Raw genomic sequence first — 24702 nt, forward strand, 5'->3', positions numbered from 1 at the left:
TGGGGGCGGAGGGGAGCAGTTTAACCGTAAACATCCTGCCGATTTGAACGGCGGGTTTGGGCGGCAGGAAGGGCGGCGGCCGCCATCTTGTTTGTTTGAGTGAGCGGCTCGGCTCGGCTCGGTGCGGGGAGGAGGAGCGGAGCGGTTACCGGGCCCGGCCTCGCCAGCCGCTGCACCAGCCTCCCCCAGCACCGGACCAGGGTAAGGAGCAGCTCTGGCCGTGCTTGCTGCCGCCGTCCGCAGGGGCATGGCGGGGCCCGGCCGCAGCCTGGCTGCCGGCCTGCTCGGGCTCGGCTGCGGTGGGGCACGGCCGCGCCGGCTCCTGGGCCGAGCCCTCCCGGCGGCGGCGGGAGGGGACGGCCCGCCTGGGGGCTCCTCGGGAAGGGCAGGGTGGCGGGGCCGTGCCCGGTGTCCCGGAGCGCGGGGCCGTGTGTTTGGGGTGACCCCTCTGCGGGCCCCAGCGAGGGGGCAGAGCGGGGGGGTGCGCTCCGGCGTGGGGCCGGTCTGTAAGCCTGGAGCAGCCCCACGCGTGGAGGCGCGGTGACCGTCCGGCTTTCACGGGAGAGCCCGGCGAGCAAGGTATTGGGGGCTGGTGGCCGGAATAATGTAACAGATCCCCAGTTGTGGGTTGGCGGAAGGGACGGCGGAGCTGTGGGGCTGCTGCAGCCTGGGGAGGGGGAGAGGAGTAAAGTTTCGCCTGCCTGTCTCTTTATTTTCTAATGTGATTTAGCTTGTCGCTTGGATAAAGCAGACTATTGAATGTTCTCACAATCCTCACTAGTAATATAAGAGCTACCTTCTGGGCTCTGTGACTGTTGATCTGCAAATAAAAGGCCCCTTTAAAAAGGCCTTCCTCTTGAAGAATTAAGACCTTACTCTAGCAGCTCCTATGGACACTCTGATATCAATTTTACTATAGTTTTTAAGATTTCTCTCTGATCCTAAATGAAAGGCTTCTTTTAAATATCAAATAAGGTGTTGTAGCTTTGTCAATAACAAAGGAAGTCTAGTGCCACTGCGACTTACTGGCATGGCACTGTTTCAGTGAAAATGGCTCTTTAAATTCAGACACATGGAGGAAAATGGCGTAAATCTGGAGAAGTTATTACTTTGGCCCACGATGTGCGAATATGTGCAATAAGCATGTGCTTTCATTAATCTCTTCCTCATTAAAACATCAAAAATGGAGACATGTCAAAGCGTTAGTAGGGCCAGGCTTGCATTTTATTTTGTGAAGGCTTATTTGTAAATATTTTACATTTTGTGGAACTTTGAAACACAAAGCCCACTGATGTAAAGTTTTAACTAGAGAGGGAGTGGTGGTGGGGAATAAAAGGAGGAGCAAAAAGTTAGTAAGACCTACAATAAACTTAAATTACCACCCGATTAAATTAGTCTTGTCTTGTCACTAGGGTTGCTGATACAGGATTTCCCACAGAAATGAGAATAGTTGCCTTAGTTAATATGTGAGTTTAACTCCTTTGAGGCAGAATGTTAGAAAGTGAGTGTTTTACATTTGGGCCCTTTGGAGGAGCAGTGTAGAGGAATAACTGCTGCAGAAGACAGAGTAATATAAGGAATTCTATTCTTTTACTCAACTTATGTACATTTAAGGAGTGTGTTAATACATGGTTTCTGCAAGTACGTTAGTTTGACTTAGAACTGAAATTGCGCAGAACAGCTTGAGATAATTGAGATATGGCCTAAAATTAAAAATACTATTTTCCACTGTATGAGTGAACATACTGAATGTAGGGGCAAGGGCAGGATACCTGCTGAGGTTTAGATATGAGAATGGAGTTGAGGGCAGGGGGTGAACAGTGTTCATAGGGTTCAGTATACTCAAACTCTGTATAATTCTGAGTGATCTGCCTTTTGAATTAGTAACTTTTATGGGGTGCTGGTTCTAGCAGTTTGATTATGTAGGTATGTAGTATATTGTAATTGGAGAACAGTGTGAATGTGTTTCCTCTAAAGGAGTGGTGTGTTTTGAGCAATTCTAGATCTAGTAGTGCAACCTCAGCTGTATGTTTTCACAAAAAATGTTGGTGGAAAAAAACAAGACTTGGAGACAAATGGAGAATGCTGTATGCATTTATCAAAGGTATGTCAAGTTGGACTAGTTCAATTTAATCTTTTCAATAATTGATTTTGTGGACATAAGAAATTGAGGTGACTTGTCACTGAACTTGAGTAAAGCTGCAGATACCACAAAAAATATATTAGGATTCAGAAAAATGCAGTGTTGATTAACCAGAGAATTATAAAGGTGGTTGAAGGAAGGAGGTGAAATAAGGTAGTGCTGAAAAGAGGCACTGAGCTGTAAGGAGTTATTAGTGGAGTTTATGAAGACTGGTCCTGTGATTAATTGTTTTTTTTTTTTCAGTGGCACCAGGTATTCAGTGTTCTGATGAAACCTGCTTGAGACAACATTAGTAAATTCCTGCACCAGGGAAGTTTTAAACATGTAAGGAGGACTGTGTAGTGAGGGAATATGAGTTAAAATTGAAGAACTACAATTGCAGGGTTAGGGTAATCCTTCAGGACTTCTAAAGTCTAGCAGGGCCAACTCAGACTGTTGCAGGTGCACAGGGTGAGCTCACTCTTGCCCAGTTCGCCCAATGCTGGCTTGGCTTAGCAAAACAGAAACAGGGACAGCATAGGAAGAAAATGTGTGTAGGGAGGGAACCAGCAGAGAAGAAAGATTGAAGGATAGCATAAGAATGAATGAATTAAAATGACTGATTTTTAAACTGTAGTATGGAAATTGTCTGCTGATCAGTGGATGAATGTGATTCTGGAGTAGCCTTACAACTGGAACAAAAGTAGGTGACAATAAAACAAATTGAAGACTGAATTTAACCTATGAACTGGTATGTGTATATGTAATCTGGCTTAAAGTAACAGGCAAGTGGATTTAATGGGCTAGAGTGAATTATGGTCAAATTAAAATATCGTGAATATTGTAACTGTTGTCTGCAATATTATTGTCAAGTGTTAGTTCATTAAGCTTCTTTCTGAATGTCTTGAAGGATGAGACTCAAGCTACACAAGAGTGCTTTTCAGAGTTTAGATAGTTAGCCATTCTAATATACAGAGGGATTTTAAGACTTAGTACTTGTGAATTGATGGTTAAGATGGAGTTCATAGGTAGCATCTACCCAGTTTTCTTGTTGCTTCTTCAGGAGGATCAATTACCAGATACTTAGATAAGAGAATGAAACAGGGAGATTCTGGATCAGACCCTGCGTACTATCTGTATTGTATTAGTTTCTTTTAATGTGCTCAGTTACTTTGTAGAATTATAGCCTTTTTTTACACTTCTATAAGAAGAAAAATATTAAAAATAAGATTATGCAATTGTTGAGGATCAATTTAGTCAGAGGAACCTGAGGATAACTGTGGCACATTGAAGCAAATTTGAAGTTAATTAAAATCAAGTTTAAAGTATTTTAAAAGCACAATTTGGCAAGATCAGGATTTGTTCCCACCTGGTCCTGTGTGAGCACAAGTTATTTTTGCCTCAGAGCAGTACAAGCAAGACAGAAAAACTAGTAAGTTCTTAGAACAAGTTTCAAGGTCCTGGTTCATATCCAGCCAGTTTCAAAAATTAAGTTATATTTTACCTTACAAGCTTTATAAGAGTCATCAGCTACCCTTTTTCTTTTGAGGATTCTTTTGAGTTGCTTTTACAGCCAATGACATATGTTTTACATGTCTGCTTGAGCACTCTGCCACTCCAAGGAACTCTTAGTTCCTTTAACATGCATCCCAGTCTCAAATTATGCCAGAAAAATCTATTTCTTCTCCTTTCATGCCACTGCATCAGCATACTGCCCTATGAATTAAAGATCAGACAAAAAGCCTGAAATAAAGAAAAGGATTATCTGAAAAGAAAGAAAAAAATCTGGAGAAAATGAGGACAACAATTGGAGCCTGCTTTAAGCAATTGTGCTGATGCTCTGAACAGCAGCAGCTGAACTGCTGCAGCTCAGAACTGTAAAAGTGGGATTTGTGCAGTTGTTGTAACCCAGGTATTACCATATAGAGCAGAGCATCTGCTGGAATTTGGAAGTCTCAGAGACTGACATTGTGGCAGGAAATTAGTGCTTCAGGGAATAGAAGTATTACTTGTTAATAACAGTTCAGATTAATACACACTTTACCTGTAGTCTGATTGTCACTGTTTCTCTTCATGTATTTCACTGTTGCAAGGCTTCATTAATTGATGAGGAGAAACACGTGACCTCTGTCAGAAGCTAGTTATTTTTTTATTCTTATTCACTCCAGAAGTTAAGTACCCTGCACATGTAGTATAAACTTCTCATTTGTCTTACAAGCAAATTTTAGGTTTGATCCATGACTCCAGTACGGAGTGGTAGTCAAACGTAGGAAATGCCACGAACACAGGTGACCATCTACTGTTTCTGTGCCTTCCCTTGGTGCAGTGGTTTTCAGCCTTTATTCTTTGATTCAACTGCAGATGAAGCATATGTTTTGAAACCCTTTGAAACCCATTCGGGTATGTTAAGCCCCCTTATGGGGAGTACTTTGACTTGGATTGTTAGTTCTTTAAAAGACAGAAGTTACCAATGTGTCTGTGTTTTTTTTTTTTTTTTTTTTAAAAAAAGGTTGTGAAGTCATTAGTCTTGATGTGATCTGGACACCTCAGGTTTTTTGGGGAACCTTGCTTCCTCTTGGATAGTTGTTTGTCTTACCCTTGTTTTGCATTACCCTTTCTATCAGGGATTCAAAGTAATAAGTTATTTTTGTCTGAGTTGTCCAAGTAGTGCATTTCACATTTAACAGGAAATCTTCAGTGTATTTTCAGGGTTACTGTTAACTGTATGTTTAAGTTTTGTGAAGCCCATGCTACAGATTTTAATGATTGTAAAACATTCGTAAATAATTGTGCCAAACTCAGTGAATCAAAGTACATTATTTTGCAACTGTTGTTGGAAGTTTATAGTGTAGTAATACAAGTGGTTTTGTTAACTGTATGTTTGTGTTTTCCCATTCTTCACATTTAGGGGTAATTTAAAGGCCTGCTGTTACCAGAACAGTGCATGGCTGTGTTAGAAACTCAAGATATCAAAATGCTGTGCTGCAAAGTTGTCTCTGCATATACAAAAATATCATGAGACCTTTGAAAATGCACAAGGGGTTGAATTGTCTGCTGGTCTTTGAGACAGTGTGATGTCTTTCAAAAAACACTGGAGGATGGGAGTAGAATACCTTCCCTTTAGATAGCTTTTATTTATCAAGGAGACTTTCAAAATTGTTTTATTGTGCTTCCAAGAAAAGCTTGTTTGTGTCCATCTTTTTGCAGTGCTGTCCTTAGCCCCCACACAGTTTCAACAAATAAAAATGGCAATTTAACTTTTTGTTAATCTGTAGCTTTGTTGTTACTCAAAGCTATCAACTTCACACCTAAGATTAGTTTTAATCCTTTCTATCAACTGTTAACTCAAGCTGAAGCTCAACATGGCCTTTATTTCCTTTAAATCTTTGCCTCTGTGTCCATTCTTGGCTATGAACACAATCAGTGGCTAGTCTGTTATTAAGACAGATAAGCTTGGTAATCATTTCTGTTGCTCAAACAACTCTGTTCTCTCTTTAATGCAGCTGAAATTCAAAGCTTTCATCGTTGCATGTTGAATGATACATGAGTGGGTACAAGTATGGAGTATGATACCACTACAAAGATAATTCTCCCTGTCCTTTATATTCCTTCAAATTCCATTAGGAAAAAAAAAAAATCACACACAAAAAAATTATTGGACTTTCAGAGAGCTACCGCTAGATCTACAGTTTTCATTTGTTTTCTAGAGTTTGGCTTTGCTTCCACTGAACCATTAATGCCAGTGCTTCTCTTGCCCCTGTGTTTATTTTGCTAGCAGTCACAACTGTGCTTATCTTTTTTTTTTTTTTTTTTTTGTGAAGCGTACCCTGTAAATATCAACAGCTCTACCCTAGCTGCTTTGAAACTTATTTCTTTGACCTACAAGTAAATTGGTATGGTCTAGGAATTGACTTCCTGACACTCTCTCTGGCTGTCATGTTTACCAATGCTTTGTGTTTCCCTGTTTTCCCTGTTTGCTTATAAATTGTATTGGCATTCATTTGGGAAACACTGGGGTTTTTTTTTATGGCGAGAAACTGATGTTCCTCACATGTTAAACTCCCAGATTAAACTGCCTTGCTTTTACTGTTAGGTTGCTGTGTTTTCTCTGACAGTTTTTCTGTAGGCATGGAGGGGATAGAAACTGAAATGCACTTGTTGCACCTTTCCTGTCCTACTTGTTTGTTTCTTTTTCCCTAGTTACAGATATTGCTGGAGAAAAAAAATGCTGGAGAATCTTTCACCTCTTTAAATCAAACTTGTTTTCTCAACTTGTAGTTGAACTGACTTATGCTTACCTCATGCATGAAATTGGCATGTTTAAATCATAAGACAACATGCTGTTCTGCTTCCCCATGGTTTGATATGTTGGCATCTTATCTGTAAGAAGGTGGATACCAGATAAGCAGATAAAAGAAAGTGTGCTTTTTGGTGAAGGAGAAAGAAGAAAATTAAATCTTCAGAAAGTTTGGAATAATGCAGTCAATTTTCTTACTGGTTTTACTAACACTTGAATAAAAAATACAAAACGTTACTAAGAGGATTATGAAATGGAGAGCAATCTGTTCAGAAATGAAGACATAATTGTACTTTCTGTTTAAGAAACTATGGTGAAGTCCAAAAAGTTTAGGACTGTCTATTTTATAATGTTGAATGTTTTACTGAAACAATGTAGATTACATACTGGTATAGTACTAGCTACTGATTTAAGAGTAGAAAGAAATGGAAGTGGTAGAAAACTACTGTGGACTGAAAACTGAGACATGTTTGTTTGCATTATATGAGTTTGGTATCATTACCATAAAGTTAACATAGTCAAGACTTTTTTTTCTTGCAGGATGGTAAACATTTTTAAATTATGTAAATGGTCATTGGTTGCTGTTCTTCATGCTTTAGATTTCCTCTGCAGTAAATACATATGCTATTACATAACCACCACTTGTAAGTGTTGGCTTCTTACATATTTTATAGAAATAGTCTGACCTTAATGACTGAAAAGCAAACATGTGCTTTGCTTACTGCAGGTAAGGGGGTGTGTTTGCAAGGATGTTCCTCATAAAAATTTATAGGGAAAAAAACCAACCAAACAAACAAATTTCCCTTTCTCTTTACAGGTTTGCACTTTGTTTTAGACATCTGGGACCATGTTCTATGCCCACTTTGTCCTGAGCAAGCGTGGGCCGCTGGCCAAAATCTGGCTGGCGGCCCACTGGGATAAGAAGCTAACCAAAGCCCATGTTTTTGAATGTAATCTGGAGAGCAGCGTGGAGAGTATCATTTCACCAAAGGTATCTATCTGACACTGATGTAATGTTATCTTGTAGTGAAAAGAAACTGTGTACAGGTGGTAGTTGCTATTTAGGTCACTGAAACAAATAAAATTCTTAATGTTGCTGTTCTGAAGAGTAGAAAGGTCTGTTCAGATGTGAAGTACCCTATTGACTGATTCTGAAGAATATTTTCTTCTAATTTTTCTAATGCTAAAGTATCATGCAATTTTGTTACAGAATGTTTTGCTTTGTATGAATGGATGACTCCTATCTCAGTGTACCATACATCATTTAAAAGCAAATGTTTGGAAGAGAGGAAAGCCCAGGCTTTCCAAGAAGTAACTTTTAAAGGCCTTATGATGACAGTCTTTCAGTACTGTTGTTACTGGGAGCTGTAGAAATAATACTTAAGATATTCTTGTTTATACTTGTGACCGAAGTTCAAAGCATGCTTCTGCTTAGCTACAGCAAAAAGATCTGAAGTATCAAGGTAGCTTCTAATGTTACTGGCTGCATGAGGATAGTTTTCTGTATAATAAAAATACTACACTCTAGTGTAAAAACATTACATTTGAAGCTTTTAGTCTCTGCTTTTCTGGGAAGTAAATAGAGAGAAACAAAACTGAAAGAACATAACACTTCTGGATGGCTGTTGTGAAACTAAAGGAAATTTTGAGGAACTCGGGTTTTTAGATGTTTTTTTTCCTTCTACTACTTGTGAAAATGAAATTTTTCATTTAAGAACTAGCGTACTAATATGGTTGTGACTTGTCATTTAACAGATGTCAGTGTCTTAGAAGAAAAGGAACTATTTGAAAAAGAAAGATATTTTTATCTCTTCTTTTGGTTGATACAAATATAACAGTGTTTCTATAATGCTAGTCTGGATTTTGGAAGAGCTGCCTAAGTATAAGCAAAAAATGTATAGTACAATCACAGAGAAACTTACTGTTCCAAATCAGTGATTTGCTTCAGTGTCAGCTCTGGAGTGATTTATAAAGAAGATAATATTCATGGACTCACTAGTGACCTGCAACGTTCTTTTCGAAAAAGGAGAAATTTGTAGGCACTCTTTCCTATATTTAAATTTGTGTAACACTTTCGTCAGCTGGAATATTAGGAAGACATTGTATGCAATAAAATTTGAATTCTTAGAGTTTGAGGTTAAACTGTGCATGGCTTAGTCTCTCTGGGAGACAATTATTCCATGTACCCTTCAACACAAGTCTCATGCTCTTTCAGACTAAAGTACTTAAGAAGAGTCCTTCCCTCTGATATTTTTTTATCAGTTTTCTGTTCCAACAGCAGATACTTGATTACATAGTAAAGCAGCGAGGTTAGAGAGAAGAGGAACTTAAACTTGTCTTAATGTGGTAGTGCTTGTTTATGGACATTCCACATTTCAGTATTATTCTCTGATTTTCTCCTTAACTGGAGGACAGAAAATGAAGAGGTAACAAGTAACATTTTTAAACCAAATTTTACTTAACCAAATCGTAATTTATGGTTGTCCAAATTTTTGTATTTTTAACTTTCTTTCTACAATTAAAGTAACAAATATGTCAGAAAAAGATATGGTAAAATGGGCTTTGTCTTGTCATCTTTTTTTTTTTCACTAGACACAGCAGTGTTTGGGAATTCCTGGAGTGAGCTGCTGTTAATTTACTGATATTTGCCAGGTCATTCACAAATTATATGTAGAGTATAATCTTGAACTGTAGACTTTGCATTCTTTCTTCAGTTTTTCTGTACTTGTTTTGGTTATTTGATGTTATGCAAAACTCATGCAAAGCTGACAAATTTCATTAAAGGAAAAAAGAAAAATAAGGCTACATCTGATTCACTGATTGTGCAATATGTTTTTAGGTGAAGATGGCACTTCGAACCTCAGGACATCTTTTACTAGGTGTTGTTAGAATCTACCACAGGAAAGCAAAATATCTTCTTGCAGACTGTAACGAGGCTTTCATTAAGATTAAGATGGCTTTTCGTCCAGGTATCTGTTTTTAAGCACCCTCTGAAAAGTTACATTGTTATATAATGATGTTTATTAAGAAGGTATACAGTTCTACCTTCCTATATGTGTAGAAGAATTGCATAAAGTTATAAAGGTTTATAAGAGAAGTTATTTTCTTTAGTGCAGCTTCAGGCTGCCTCTGTGACTGTGTTGTATGCTGAAAAACATATTTGAATTGATATCTGAACAGAAACTTTTCCTATGAGTGCTGATTCGGTAAAATCTCAATTAAGCTTTTCACTGCTGTTGGTGTATGCTTAATGGAAATGTGTTACATGGTTTTTTACCTTCTGTCACAAGTCTGAAAAAGGCCGGTTTCATGTTCTGAATAGAAGCACAGAAGGGAGCTTGTTTCCATCAGGGGTAAAGATTGCCTTGCCCCGAGTTACAAAGGAAACATAGAAGTAGGCTGTTTTTTTACTACTTTCACATTTTTGTGTCTGGAAATAATATGAACTGTAATGTGTGCAACAAAGATATTTTCCCTTTAGTATGTGTGACACATACCTTCCCCCTCTATTGTTGCTTACTCTTAAGACTTTTCCATGAAGATTGGTAACCATGTTAATATCTGAAATTACTTTCCATCCAGCAATTAATTACTTGGTTTATGCACTGTTGGTACTTTTCTTTAATTCTGACCTGGTAAACTTTTTTCCATCTGGAGTGTAGCTGTGGCAGTGATGCTACTGGATACTCATAGCTGCTGAGTCATATTCCAGCTTTTTAAGTTTGTGTGTGTAATAGATTTAAAAGCTGAACTTAAGACTTTTTATTTTTTTAAAAAGGCAACTCTTGAAAGTCAGCACAACAGTAAGTCTGAGAAAAGTTAAGGTATATAATGCCCTTATCTTAATTTCCTGGTCTACATACTGTGATTCAGGCATTGAACTTCATGTAGCTTTCAGTAGCAATTTGTTGACTGTTGCGAATCTTTAGTTTATTGTTGTGTTTAACTTCCCTGGGTGATGAGAACACATAAATTTATCTTAATTTCACACGGCAATCTATTTTCCCAATTTTCCCACTCCTAACAGAGTGCATATAGAAGGTGAAGTGCCTTAAAATAAGATTTATAAGAAGTGGCACTCTGTCCTGAAGCAAGTTGAGACACTTGTCTTTGTTCTCAGTTTATCAGCTTTGTGGTTTAGGCATCGGCTTGATCTTCTCTGCTCTGAGAATCATTTACATGTGTTAAGCAGCCAACAGGTAAAAATATTGGGTAGCCCTGAATGGATGAGCTAGGTTTCTTCATTCCTAGCCAAGTACCAAGATGAGTAAAGTACAGGCTCATGTTTTTTCCTGGTCTCTGGACAGTGGTTCTTTGATTATCCATTGCAAAGGGGAACACAGTGGGCAGAGTGTTTCTGAACCTGAGAATTGCCAGTGTTGTGTGGGTTAGAAGGCAGAACACAGAGCTCAGATCTTCTGCAAGTTACAGAAGGAATTGAACCTGCAGTTCCCTTGGACTTTCAAGTGTCCTGACCTCTAAGCCTTTGAAGAAAAGAGAGGCACCAACCACTGGCACTGTTTTTGTGGGATGCCTAATCTGATAGTCATGCTCTGAAAATGCCCACTGAATAGCAGATTAAGCATTTTGGGAGGCTAAGAAGAGGTATGTATGTGGTTTAGGTAATCCAGCTCTTTTAAATGCAGAAGCCTAAGAGTTTGTGTGGCCCAAGTACAGTCAGTACTGTGCTGGGACTTACAGAGCTAATTGAACTGACTAAATGACCAGTAGCAAAGTAGTCATAGTGTGTTGCCACTGCTTTACCCAAACCAGGCTGCTGTGTTGCTGCTGCTTTATCCAAACAAAAATATCAGACTAACTAGCTCATCTGGAGCATCATGGTAAAAGGATTTTGTAGCATGTACCTGCATAAGTGTTGTAATGCCGTACAGTACCTGTGTTAGCTGCACAGCTCTGCATTGTGCTGCACAAACGTTATCAAGTGATTTGATGCTTCCAGGGTTATACAAAATAGTACAAGGGTTTGAGGGGCATATATTTTGAATTTAGACTGAATCTCAATGCTAACGTGATCTGAGGTTTCTTCATAGGTGTCTAGCATCTGTTCAATTCAACGATTTAAAGACAAGAAGCTCATGCAGACAGAACAACGCTGAAGGCACAGGGGAAAAATGTTGTCCTTGTAAGGAATGGGAACTCATATCTGAGTGTTCTTCTCTGCAGGGGTTGTCGATTTGCCTGAGGAAAACAGAGAGGCTGCTTACAATGCTATTACCTTACCTGAGGAATTCCATGATTTTGACCAACCACTTCCTGATCTAGAGTAAGCTTGGCTTGTTTTTTTATTGCTGTGCAAATGATATTTGGTTTTAGTTGAGGAGAGCATGGTTTTAAACAGCAAACTTACTGATGAATTAAAAAAAAAAAGTCTGGAGGTAACTTAAGTCTTTTAATATTCCAACCATCTTTTGTATTGATTTTAAGTTCATAGTAGCATGTAATTTTAACTGGTTAAAGCTGTCCTTACAGAAGCTTTTGAAAAACTCAGATATGTATTATCATTTTCTTTCTTCTTCTGTGCAAGGCACTGTACATCATATATGTTCTCAAGATTAGTTTTATGGAAATGTCCTTGTTAAGCTTCCATAGTAGCACTTTTAATTCTTAAAACCTTATAATACTAATGGGTTACTTGTAAACATAATAAGTATACAGCCTGAATAGTTCTTAGTCTTTAAAAAAATTGATGTTACCCTTTAGGATTATTCATAATGGAATTTCTGGGATACAGTTTGCTTTACTCTGTTCTATTTGGTTTATATTTGAATTAGAATATATATTAATTTGAAGCTGCATAAAATTCTGTATTCCTCTAAGAAACGTATCTTAACAACCCACAAAGAGTGTTAACTTGGTACTCTTACTAGATATGCTTTTTGATAAATTATATTAATAACCTTTAAAGTTGAAGAGGGGGAAGTTTTTTCTTGCTTATTTATTTGGCCTTTAAAATTAGTGACCCCAACATTGCAAGGAGTAAGAGAGGTTACTGATATATTTCCCAGAAGCTAACAGAATTTAAATGATAGGTTTTAACAGTAAATGGTCTTACTGTTTTAAGTAGTGTTTTCTATTCTGTATTCACCATCAGCTTTTTCATTAATTAAGTGTATAGTGTACTTTCTATGAACTAATTTCACATTTATCTAAGTAGGCTTTATCAGTTGTTAATAATTTTTTTTTAAAAGGAGATTTTTAATAATTGCCTTCTGTTTGTTTAAGTGATATTGATGTGGCCCAGCAGTTCAGTTTGAACCAGAGTAGAGTGGAAGAAATTACAATGAGAGAAGAAGTAGGCAACATCAGTATCCTCCAGGATAATGACTTTGGTAAAAATCTTGTGTATTATTATGTGTTACTTAAGCTAGTTTAGTAACTGTAAAATTATGGTTTTGGAATTACTACGGATTTCCCACTAAGTACAAAACAAATTAGATCAAACATGCTATGTTCCTGTATATTTGATTTTTAATTTGTACACATCAGTTTTTCCAAAAAAAACCTGTCCTCTAATATTCAACAAGCTTCAAGCTGCCTATGTAAAGCTGAAGAATATTCAGTCAGGTTAATTAGTGAAGTACTATGTCAATTGTAATTTTCAAAATGTGATGTCAATATGAAATCAGCTGTTGTGTTAGTCATAGGCATGTTTTCAGTCAGAAATGGTTATGAGATTTCTAAAGCTGAAGCAGACAGTGGTGACTAGTTTACTTTCAGTACCTTTTCAAGGACAGCGTTCTTAGGTATGAATCAAAGCCTGAAGACAGTTGTATTTCAGTATTTTATTTCCAAACTACAATAATATAATCCATAATTTAGTAATCTTATTGAAAGTATAATCTAGGTATTGATGGTGGTGGTGATTTGGTATTGGTTTGCTCTCTGTACATGAAGCCCAACCTTGAGGCATAAGGTACAACTCTTTTGAATTCTTTGGAATTCTTCGGTTTCAATGCAACTAAAATTTAGTGGGATCTTGCTAAAATCAATTGAAGTAACTATAATGAAATGCTTTGAAGAAGATATGGTTATTTCCATAATTGTTTGCACAGTATTTTTGCTATCATATTGCTGGACATAATTCCTTACATCTTGTCATTAACTCTAATTAAGATAACTTGAAACAAAGTTAGGTCTTACATTTGGGCCTTTGATTGATTAATTAGATCTCATGCATCTTGGTTCTTGCAGGTGACTTTGGAATGGATGATCGTGAAATGATGAGAGAAGGTAGTGCATTTGAGGATGACATGCTAGTGAGTACCAGTGCTTCCAATCTCTTACTGGAGCCTGAACAGAGCACCAGTCATCTCAATGAGAAATCTAATCACCTGGAATATGAAGACCAGTACAAAGATGATAATTTTGGAGAAGGAAATGATGGTGGGATATTGGGTACGTTTGAGAAATTTGTTTTTCCTCTGTCCTACCTAGCTTCTTCAATAATTAGTTCTTGGGGGGGTGTGTGTGTATGTGGAGAGGAGATTGTTTCCTTTGTGGCCAAGGTCCCTCTCTGAATTATGCCTTCAACAGTGGAATTCTGGTTTGTGAGTGCTACAGCAATATAGATGATGAGTAGTATGTTAATTGTTGGCGTATTGGAGATGAAGTAAAATTAAATCAGAGTTTTTCTGTTCTATACATAATGTTCTTTAGAGAAAAATCAATATGCATCTCTTGTTCTTTGACTCCTTCCAAGGGTTTGTTAATATATTGAGAATTGTATTGAGTGCTTCTCTGTGAAGCACTAAGAAACGTAGTAAGATGCAAATATGTGGCAAGCGTATTGTAATAAAGGTTATCTGTAAGCTCAAGATTTGAGCTGAAACGCACATTGAAAAAGCACTCCCAACTGCTTTTGTGTCAGCATTGGAAGTATAGGTTTCTCTAACCTTTGCACTATCTTTGTGTTGTCATAAATTTGTTTGTACTTGTTTCATGAATTTGTGGATGCAAAAATGATTCTTTCAAATGGTTGTTTCAGATGACAAACTTCTTAGTAATAATGATGGTGGTATTTTTGATGACCCACCTGCACTCTCAGAAAGTGGAGTAATGATGCCAGAGCAGCCTCCCCATGATGATATGGATGATGATGATAATGTATCAAGTGAGTATTATCTAGGGCTAGATATAGAATTACTTGTTTTCAACTAGTTTTAATTGGGATGCTAGTTCCTTAAAAGCATCTTGAACTCAGAAATATGAAATGTGCTAAATGATTTTAAGGTGTGGAAGAGGGGATGGGGAAGGGTTAGCACAGTTTCTTAATGTTTTGACATTATGCAAGATACTCGTTGTAATTGGCAGTGGGTGGACCAGACAGCCCGGACTCGGTAGATCCAGTTGAACCGTTACCAACTATGACTGATCAGACAACGCTTGTTCCCAATGAAGAGGAAGCTTTTGCTTTGGAGCCTATTGACATAACTGGTGAGTAAGCTATTTGGAACTGTTTTAGTTGGCTCATCAGAGACCACTTTAGCTCAATGGAGTAGAAATGTATGTTTAGCACTGCTGCTTGACTACTTCTTAGCTGGAAGAGAAACCAGGGACTAAGTGCTAAATTCCTTTTATTCTAACAGTAGCCTTCCAGTATTTTCCAGGTAGATAGCTTACATGGATGGTCTTGGAGGATACTAGTTTTTAGTTTCTGCAGTCAGTATGTATAGCGGCATGATGCTCTAGCTTTTGATAAACATGCTAGTTAAAATACAGTGAGTTGAAAGAGAACTCATCATGTCTTTAATACGGTATCTGTAGTGCAGCACAGCTCTTGATATGCTATGTTTGATGACCAGGAGTGAGTGTTTACACTGAGAATGAGTGCTCTTCTAGTGATTCATAGCTTTAATGAATTGCTGAATTCAGGAGATGCATCTTTGTATTCTATTAAATAGTGAAATTCCTTGTCTTTTTCTCTAATGAAAGACACTTTCTTATTCTAACTGGTACTGTGTTTGGCTCGTTATAAACAGATCCCTGCTTTATTTAAAAAAATAAGATCTGGAAAAAATGTAGTTTGTCCTGTGTTTTCAGACTGAACTCCAGGCCCTGATTTACTGCTTGGCCCATTAAAAAGCCCTAGCGCTGCCCTCTGGTGGCAAGCTAGCAACAGAGGTCCCAGCTGGTCAGCTGGGACCAGCAAAGCCAGCGTTTGCCAGAGCTTCAGGGTCTGCTGCAGAGTGCCAGCCTGTAAGCAATTTACAGTAAAGTCATTCTAGAGCAGGATGAGAGGTACAGGTAAGATAACCACCCACATTAACACTACCAAAGCTCGATAGAGCTTAGGGGAAAAACTTGGTGTGGTATTTTGACTCTTTGGTCAGAGGGACCTTACCTTTCAGGGGTTTGCTTCTGAAGAACACCAGCCTGACAAGAAAGCCATGAGGGAGGGGCGGCATGTGCAGCTGAGGACATTGAGACGTAGGTAGATTCAGTAGAACTACAAGTATACACAGAAGAATTTGTAGGTTATGGGACAGCATTCACAGTGTTTGACTTTTCGTAGTGTTTATAGCTTTTCATTCCTTCACCCAAAGCTAACATTGCCTTAGATTATCAAGGCAGCTTTACACGTGGGCAAATCAGGCCTATAGAGAACCTGCAAGATTCTTCTACAGTGTGGTATCTGTTTGAGCTAACCTTTGTTACTTGCTAAAAATCTCAACAGTCAAGGAAACCAAAGCAAAGAGGAAGAGAAAGCTGATTGTGGACAGTGTGAAAGAACTGGATAGCAAGACTATTCGAGCCCAATTAAGTGACTACTCTGATATTGTTACTACTTTGGACTTGGCACCTCCTACTAAGAAACTGATGATGTGGAAAGAAACTGGTGGAGTTGAAAAGCTTTTCTCTCTGCCTGCACAGCCTTTGTGGAATAACAGGCTACTGAAGGTAATGTTTTTGTGCAGGTTCCTTTCTAAACGGACTATATTCAGGATTGTGCCTCATATAGTAAATATCGGCATATGAATAGTGATACAGTGATAGCAGTATTCAGCATTTTTAAATAAAAAACTAATTAAAGCAAGATCATGCCAATGCTTAAAATATTTATCAGTTACAGAAATAAATGATTTTTTTTAAATGTTACTACTGTTGGAGGGGAGCTTAAAAGACAGGAAAGGAAGATGGCCCATAATTACTTGATCTGAAATGAAATTAAGGACACTGAGAACTACAATAGTGACTAATGTAACCTTTCTCCTGTAGCTCTTCACTCGTTGTCTTACACCCCTGGTACCAGAAGACCTAAGAAAGAGGAGGAAAGGTGGAGAAGCTGACAACCTTGATGAGTTCCTTAAAGACTTCGAAAACCCAGAGGTTCCCAGAGAGGAGCAGCAGCAACAACAGCAACAGCAGCAACGAGATGTCATTGGTTTGTGTCTTGGCGATAATGTTCTGCTTTCCCTCAGAGCTTATCTTTCTCTTTTGTGCTTTATATTAAGTCACCAAAGTTATGAATGAATCAAAGAGCTTTGCAGTGGTTGTTTAGCTTGATATGCAATCTGTGCTTTTTTCTTCTAGAAGAAGATGACACTTAGAGATTCAGTTTGATCCAGTGGATTAAATGGGTATTAAATGAGGTTGTACCAATTCTATTTAAGTCACTGCAAAAGCTATGCAGCCTGTTAAGAGTGCTCATTCTAAAAGCAGATCAGACTTAATAATGTAATTTGAAACTGTACCAAACTATCTAAAACTGAGTTTGTTGTGAAATCTAGATGAACCTATTCTGGAAGAACCAAGTCGTTTACAAGAATCAATGATGGAAGGCAGCAGAACCAACCTGGATGAATCTGTTATGCCACCCCCTCCACCTCAGACAGGTGTTAAACGTAAACTGCAGCAAGTAGAACCAGAGCCAGTGTTACCTGTGAGTAAGATAATTACTTTTTTTTTTTTGAGAATGGGAAGTGTGTAGTGTCTTTGAGCAGGAAGTGACACAGATTTGAGGCACTAACTTTCTGTAGTGTTCTGAGATATGGTGGAGTAGTATCAGAATCTCTGTCCCTGGGCAGTCTTTATGGTGTTTTTCTTAAGTGGAAAGCTTACTGAAACATTTAAAATGCAGGTAAGATAAAGAAATGGCACTGTTTTATCTAGAAAAAGCATTCAAAGAGTAAAGTTTATTGCTTACAAAGTTCTTGAGTTGCAAGTTCTTCTGCTTGGCAAGTGTATATGAACAGCTTTCACTGATGAAGAAAGGACTATTCTAGCAGCACAAACTTCCTTTTTTAAGATAGTCCAAGTGTTCCAGGATTAGGGGTTCAAAGAAAAACTTTGATCTTCAGGAGAGATTTCCTAGTTGGTTTATGAGTAGACTTGGAAACTAGCTCATATCTACTTCTTCTGCAAAAGATGCAGTGTGAAAGGAAACCGTGTTTGTGTGGGGGGAGAGAAAATGGGCAAAATAAAAGGTGTATTCTTTTCCTGAACACTTACCTGCTGAGAACAGTCCTGGTTTATGCTATCTTTCTCATATTTGTGCAGTTCTTTAACCCCACTTTTCACGTGTTTCTTGGCTAACATTGTTCACTGTAGAATGACTGTTAGATGTTACATTATCTTATTAAAAAGGATGGCTGCTGCTGCTCCTCTTGGCCATGTCATCAATGACATGGTGAAGTTGGCATTGACTGTACTTTGTGCTGAAGTCAATGCTGTTGGCGTGTGCTGGGAATTCTTTGATCATACCCACCAGATCAGGACTCTAGCAACATACCTGTAGTGATACCTGCTGTATGACTCTCAAACAGAAATTGTTTTGAGCTATTTTAGGTTATGTGTGGAAGCAGTTTCAGGTGTCAAGGTAACTTTACTGGCAAACACTTAACTGTGTATATATTCGGGGGAGAGTACTGTATATTCTATTAAAAACTGACTACATAAATCCTGTTAAACTGCTTTTCTGGATTTTCCTCTTGATATAAATATCTCATGAGAATGATACTTGAGCACCAAAGTCATTCCTGCATTTTTGGAAACTTTACAAAGTGCCTACATCTTAATGCCTTCGTCCCTGCATTGCAAACAACATTTTGATATTTCGAAGATGTTTTGTTCCAGTGGGTTAAAGTGTGTTTATGTAGCACTATGTCTGATTGTGTGGGATTTTAAAGTTGCATGTTGTGATCCAAGAAATAAGATCAGTAGTTTGAATGGTAGACTAAGTGAAGTTATTGGAAAGCCTTTTTCCTTATAGTGGTATCATAATTTCTGGTTTGAGCACTATCTAAAGGATTAAAAATACATGTATGGACAGCAAAACAAAACAAATTGCTTTTCATTTTTGAAAAATGAAAAGTTCTGACAGATGGCTAAGACTTAGAGACTTGGATTTTGTGAAACTGGTTTGTAGCATCATTGTTCTGTTGTAAGACCACTGATTAAAACAATGCTGTGCGTTTAACTGTATCGTGTACTCTCAAAGCATCCACCATCACAACAGCTGGAAATACCACCTGTAGAAATGCCTCCAGAGGAGCCCCAAAACATCTGCCAGCTAATACCAGAGCTAGAACTTCTACCAGAAAAAGAGAAGGAGAAGGAAAAGGAGAAAGAGGAGGAGGAAGAAGAGGAGGTAAGAACTCTATAGAAAGGTTTTGTGTGTTCCCCAGCACTGTTTGACTTCGGATTCATTAAATGGCTTAAGAAATAAATCTTCAGTCCTTGCTTGGGAAATGATAACCCTTGGAAACATAGATTTTAAAATTATTCCATGACCATTTTCCATTATTTATATTATTCCATTTTATAGATTGTGTATACATTCTGCATTGATTTAGAGGGTTCTGTTCTCACACGTGGTTGGATTAAACCACTGTATTTATGATGCCTTATGTAAGAAGTTTTGAACTTGATTTTATGGTTCTATTTTTAAGTAGTTCATGACACTTCATAAAAATAGGTTTTTGTAAGAAAATGGTCCACATCCTAAAATGTGATCTGAAGTAGTTTCTTTGCTAAGATATTTAATATTTTGAGGATATCAAAACAAACTTAATTGTTTCTTCTTATTTTACACCCAGGTGCATAATATTAAATTAGTTTTATAAAATCGGTTTTATTGTTGGAAAAAGAATGTATCTGGACATGTGAAGTTTCTTTCTGTAACAAGTCACATGTACAAAGAAATGTGATTTACTTTAGTAATGTAAAAAACTGTTAGAATAGAATGTTTTCAGTTGGAAGGTAACTACAACAATTATCTATTCCAGCTGCCTGACCACTTCAGGATGTTGCTCGATGCAGATAAATGTTACTTTAAAAGTAGTACAATGAAGAGGAAAGAAATACATGCTGATTTAATTTTGAGAAATAAAAAAAATGGCCAAGCAGTTTTTGTGCACAGCTTGAGGTTCTTGAGTTAAGACTGGAAACAAAGCAGATACTACTTGCATGTATCACTTCCATGGTGATTTTCTTAATTCCTGATTTGAAATAAAGTCCTTATTTTAAAAGCCATATATAACGCACCTTCTATAAACAAGTACTGTTCTGTGTAGGTGAATGCTTCATAGGACATGGGGAGCTGAGTGGTTACAGCTGGCCTTCACAGCTTTTAGCAGCAGCCTGTTCTTCTTTTCAATAGTTCTGTTGCCACAGTCAAATGAGAACGTCTGAATTTATTAATGTTTGCAAAATAAAAACATTGTTGATACCGTGTTCAGTACTAGCAATCTTAGATTAGGCTGAAGTGTCTCATTCAGCTGTCATGACTGAACTTCTTTGTTTGACTAATTGTCAGCATAACATTTTGAGATATAATCATAGTGGCAAACAACCTTACTGTGGTACCTCAGCTTACATGTGTGTCTTTCTCTGTCCCGCTTCCTGCTTCTCCTAGAGGTATCCTGTGACTCAAGTTGTTTAAACCTTCTGGCTTGATCAAAAGAAAAAGCTGCAGTGATGCCTAGAAATACCTCTTTCATTTCATAACTCAGTGGATGAAAAAAATTATTATTTTGTAAGTGTGAATTTTGTATGCTTGCAGGAAGAAGATGGCACAGGGGGTGATCAGGATCAAGAAGAAAGGAGATGGAACAAGAGGACTCAACAAATGCTTCATGGACTTCAGGTACACATGATAATTTGCTTTCTCTTAAAGTAAATTTTGCGTGAGTCCACCTATACTTTTGACCTGAGTTAAAAGGTTAAGAGCGAGCTTTCTTTGCAGTAGATGTTACAAACTTAAAATATCAGTTCAGTCTTGGGGAGGGTGAGGGGAAATGCTTGCAGCTGATTAAATCATAATATTATTGTTACTTTTTTCCAAAGAACATTTGAAGTAAAATTTTTTGCTTAAGTGTTTTTCAGACTTTATGTCCATACTTGGTGTGTAAGACTTCCAGAAATTAAAATTTTAAAATAATTGGGTTTGTGACTTTAATGAAACCTTAGCACCTCTGACTTTGTGCTATGTGACCCTAGGCAAACCTCATGAAAGTCTAGGGATAAAACCATTTTATTTGATGTTTACTCCTGGCTAGGCTAGTTTGAAAACTTCCACGCTATGATAAGCTGAATCTATAACAACTGTGGGAATCTGACCTTGGCTGAGTTGCAGCATTAATTTCAGCATGTGACTTCAGTTTGTACAGACAGATAATCTTTATAGGGTGGATTCTTGGTTGCTAGAACTAAAGAGCTTTTTTTCTGATAACTGAACACCCCTAGTATACACTTGACCTTAGGTGCAAACTGCTGTCTGTTTGCCTGTAAGTCTCTATGTGTACTTCATATGTTCTTGGACTACCTTTACCTTTCAGCCTAGTTTGCAATTCCTACCCCTTTGTTCCACTAAACATTTTGGCAACTCCTGAGATTCTAATGTCACTGAAGTGTTTCAGTTCCATCTCTCTAAGCTGTTTCTGTTCTCCAAAGTAATCCTCACTTTTTTTGTAAAATTGATAAGCTCCATCTCTGCTGTTGAAAGCTCATTGTCATTATTGTATCTCTGAACTTGCAGTGAAGTGGATGGGGGGGCTGGAATGCTGCTGACTTTTTAGTAGACTGAAATGTAGTAGTACTTCATATCCTATTGACTTTCTTGAAAGTATAATAAAATCAAGCAAAAATTTTACATTTTTAGAAAATGTTAATAGAGTTATATTGTAAGAATTACTTGCTTACATCTCTAAACAATGAAATCTTAATTTTAAACTCCTAAATAAGCCTTTATGGCACTTAAATACACTTCAGTTTAGTTCAGATTACATTGTAAACTAATGTGGCTTAAGTTATTTTTTTTTTCCACACCTGCAAGAATTCCACTAGTTTAAGAAAGATTGTTTTAAACTGTTGTTGTGCCCCAAACAGCTGCTTGTTCACTAACGCCTGGTGGGATGAGAGTGAGAATTGGAAGGGTAAAATCAAGAAAACATGTGGGTTGAGATTGCTTTGAACAGCTTAATATCAAAAGCTCTGTGTGTGCAAGCAAAACAAAATAAGGAATTCATTCACTGCTTCCCAACACCAGGCAGACATTTAGCTGTTTCCAGGAAAGTAGGGCTCCTTTACATGTCATGTAGTGGTTACTTGGAAAGACAAATGCCATAACCCTGAGTGTGCACACACACACCCTCTTCTTTCCCTCAGCTTTTATTGCTGAGCATAACATCATATGGTATGGAATATCTTTTTGGTCGTCTGGGGTCAGTTGTCCCAGCTGTGTCCCCTCCCAACTTCTTGTGCACCCCCAGCCTGCTTGCTCCAAAAGAAAAATATTTCCTTCCATCCAAAGCGTAGCACCCTATGGCCACTGTAAAGAAAGTTAACTCTGTCCCAGCCCAAACCAGTACAACTGTTGCTTAAAAGTGATTTTTAAAATATACAGATGTTTAGTCAGTAATGTTGTGTAATGTTTTCCTCTCTGAATGTTTCATCACAGTTTCTGAAAAGAGCTTCAGAATTCTCTTTGGACCATGTCTAGCTTTTTTTTCATTTCTTTCTTCCATGTGCTTAAGAGCATCATACTGGATGGCTGAAACGTTAAGTCTGTAATGAGATTTGAAGTTAAGATCTGTTTAATATAAAGTAATTTAGTTTGGCCAGTCTAATATCTTTTCATCTAGTAGATATTCCAGAGCAAACGGTTCTGTTTTAAATTGAAGACGTCAGTTGTTGTTCTAGCCAGCAAACAGATGTATTTTCCTGAATTTTTTATATTCTGGCCAAGACTTTGAAAAAAAAATGTAAGTGACTTTGGGTACTTAGTTTCAGACAAACAGAGGAGTTTTAGAAATAAACGGGCTTTCAACTTGGGAAAATGATACATTTTTTAAAAGAGCCTTAGAGCTTGAAATTTTGTTTTAAACAATAGATCAAGATTATTTTTGGAGTTATTTTTACTTTGAGAAATAAACCAGGATTTTTTATTCCTATTTAAAATAATTTCTTCTCTAGTCAAAAAAGACTGGGTAGCTATTGGTGCCAAAAGAAAATCTTGTGCTGTACTACAGTGTTTCTGGCATAAGTTGCACAGATTCAAGACTGATTTTTCACATATCGCTGGGAAGCCTACTTGGTTTCATTTAGATAAAGATCCATATAGAAATATTCATGTACATGTTGCAATGTCCCCATTCAATGTCGAGTCCTTCCTAATCCCTCACAGTGTCCTGGGGGTGACAACAAACAGAACTTTGTCAATGGACCTTTTTGTGTGTGTACTTATTTAATTTGTGGTATCAATGTTTGTTTTTCAGAGAGCTCTTGCTAAGACTGGAGCAGAATCTATCAGTTTGCTTGAGCTGTGCAGAAATACAAACAGAAAACAAGCAGCTGCAAAATTCTACAGTTTCCTGGTACTTAAAAAACAGCAAGCTATAGAGCTGACACAGGAGGAGCCTTACAGTGACATCATTGCAACACCTGGTCCCAGATTTCATATTATTTGAATGGTTAGATGCAGCAGAGCTAGTGTTTGTTTCACTAGTTGCGTACATGTATTGCCCCGTCTGTAGGGCCCACAAGACCATTGCAGAAAATTTAGATTTTATTGTCTGTATAAAGTCCTTGGTTTTCTTTTTGGGTTATTTTGTTTTTTTGTATTTTAAATTTACCACTTAAATTTTTAGTGAAACTGCTGGGGTGGGTGGCTTGAGTTCTAACTGCAGAAACCAGACAGCTCAAGGACCCAGATGGAGATTGTTTTTAACAACTCAGAGCAGATGTGTGCAATATTGGTGCATGTAATGTTGAGTATCAATGAAGATGTCTTACGATAATTTGACTAGTTGATTCAATAGTGATATTTTTAACCTATACAAGTAAACCTGAATGGCCAACCTATTGTCTGATTAAAAACTTTGCCAAACTCGTCTAAAATGTTCGGTCTGCTTCTCATAGTAGTGGGTTTTTTTCCCCTTCCCTAGATCTTTGTGCATATCGTGGGTCTCTTAAAGCTGCCAATATGAAAGGTAGTGCCTGATATGTCAGCTTGCTTTGTCACTGCATTTTTGCAGTCAGAATTCTGTAGCCCTTGATGCTAAGGGGAAACGGGTGTCTGTGGAAAGCACTTCCTCTACGTGATACTGTTGCATACATGAAAGGACAGAACATGTGTTAAGCATTTTAGACGAAACATTCCTTTTCACTCATCACCTCATTATGGTCCACTACTGATAATGGCTAATCACTGTTAATAAGGGTCAAATAAAAACTCTAGTCATTTCATTTAAACCTTTAAGGTATCGAAATGCTTTAGGTTTGTTAGAGCTGTATATAAACTCCAGACTTTTTAAAACAGACTTCTAGATTGTAAATTATCTGATTTTTATTAAGTAGGCATATGAGGATAAGAATTAAGATAAGTTGAACAGATTGCCTTTGTAAAAATGCTAAATTCCGATACCACCTGTACTGAAAAGGGTAACAAATTTGAATATACAGTACAGACGGGCACAGTTCCACTTAATTGTGTAGTGTATTAAATGGCTCTTTGGATATATTTATGGTTTTAGTATCAATTTTTCCAATAATACACACTCCTATGTTCAAAATATTTTATCACTTTTGCAAAAGAAGTCCCATTTGATTTTACTTGTTAAGAATTAAGCTTTACTGTTAGACCAGGTAGCACCAGAAATTATGTGAATATGTTGATTATGGAAACCTGTCTTAACTTTTCTTAGGGCAAAATTATTCACACTGAAGGTTCTGGTTTTAATGTTGGCACTTTTGTGAAATAATTTTGGGACTCTGAATTTTCAGTGTATACTCAACTGTAAAATTATGTGAATGTTTTAAAAAAAAT

The 24702-nt window shown here is 37.5% G+C and overlaps 1 protein-coding gene across 1 annotated transcript; it reads left to right on the plus strand.

Moving 5' to 3' along the window:
* The first annotated feature begins 38 nt into the window (after positions 1-38).
* Positions 39-24491, plus strand: RAD21 (RAD21 cohesin complex component). Its single transcript, XM_042785938.1, has 14 exons — positions 39-201; positions 7237-7410; positions 9259-9388; positions 11604-11703; positions 12663-12769; positions 13632-13835; positions 14425-14550; positions 14751-14873; positions 16114-16337; positions 16656-16821; positions 17168-17319; positions 18877-19026; positions 20440-20523; positions 23153-24491. The coding sequence occupies exons 2-14, from the start codon at positions 7267-7269 to the stop codon at positions 23342-23344; spliced, it is 1902 nt and encodes a 633-aa protein (XP_042641872.1). The 5' UTR covers positions 39-201; positions 7237-7266; the 3' UTR covers positions 23345-24491.
* The last annotated feature ends 211 nt before the right edge of the window (positions 24492-24702 follow it).

This window comes from Tyto alba, unplaced genomic scaffold (assembly GCF_018691265.1).
Source record: "Tyto alba isolate M040663 unplaced genomic scaffold, T.alba_DEE_v4.0 Super-Scaffold_9, whole genome shotgun sequence".
In the NCBI taxonomy this organism is placed as follows: Eukaryota; Metazoa; Chordata; class Aves; order Strigiformes; family Tytonidae; genus Tyto; species Tyto alba.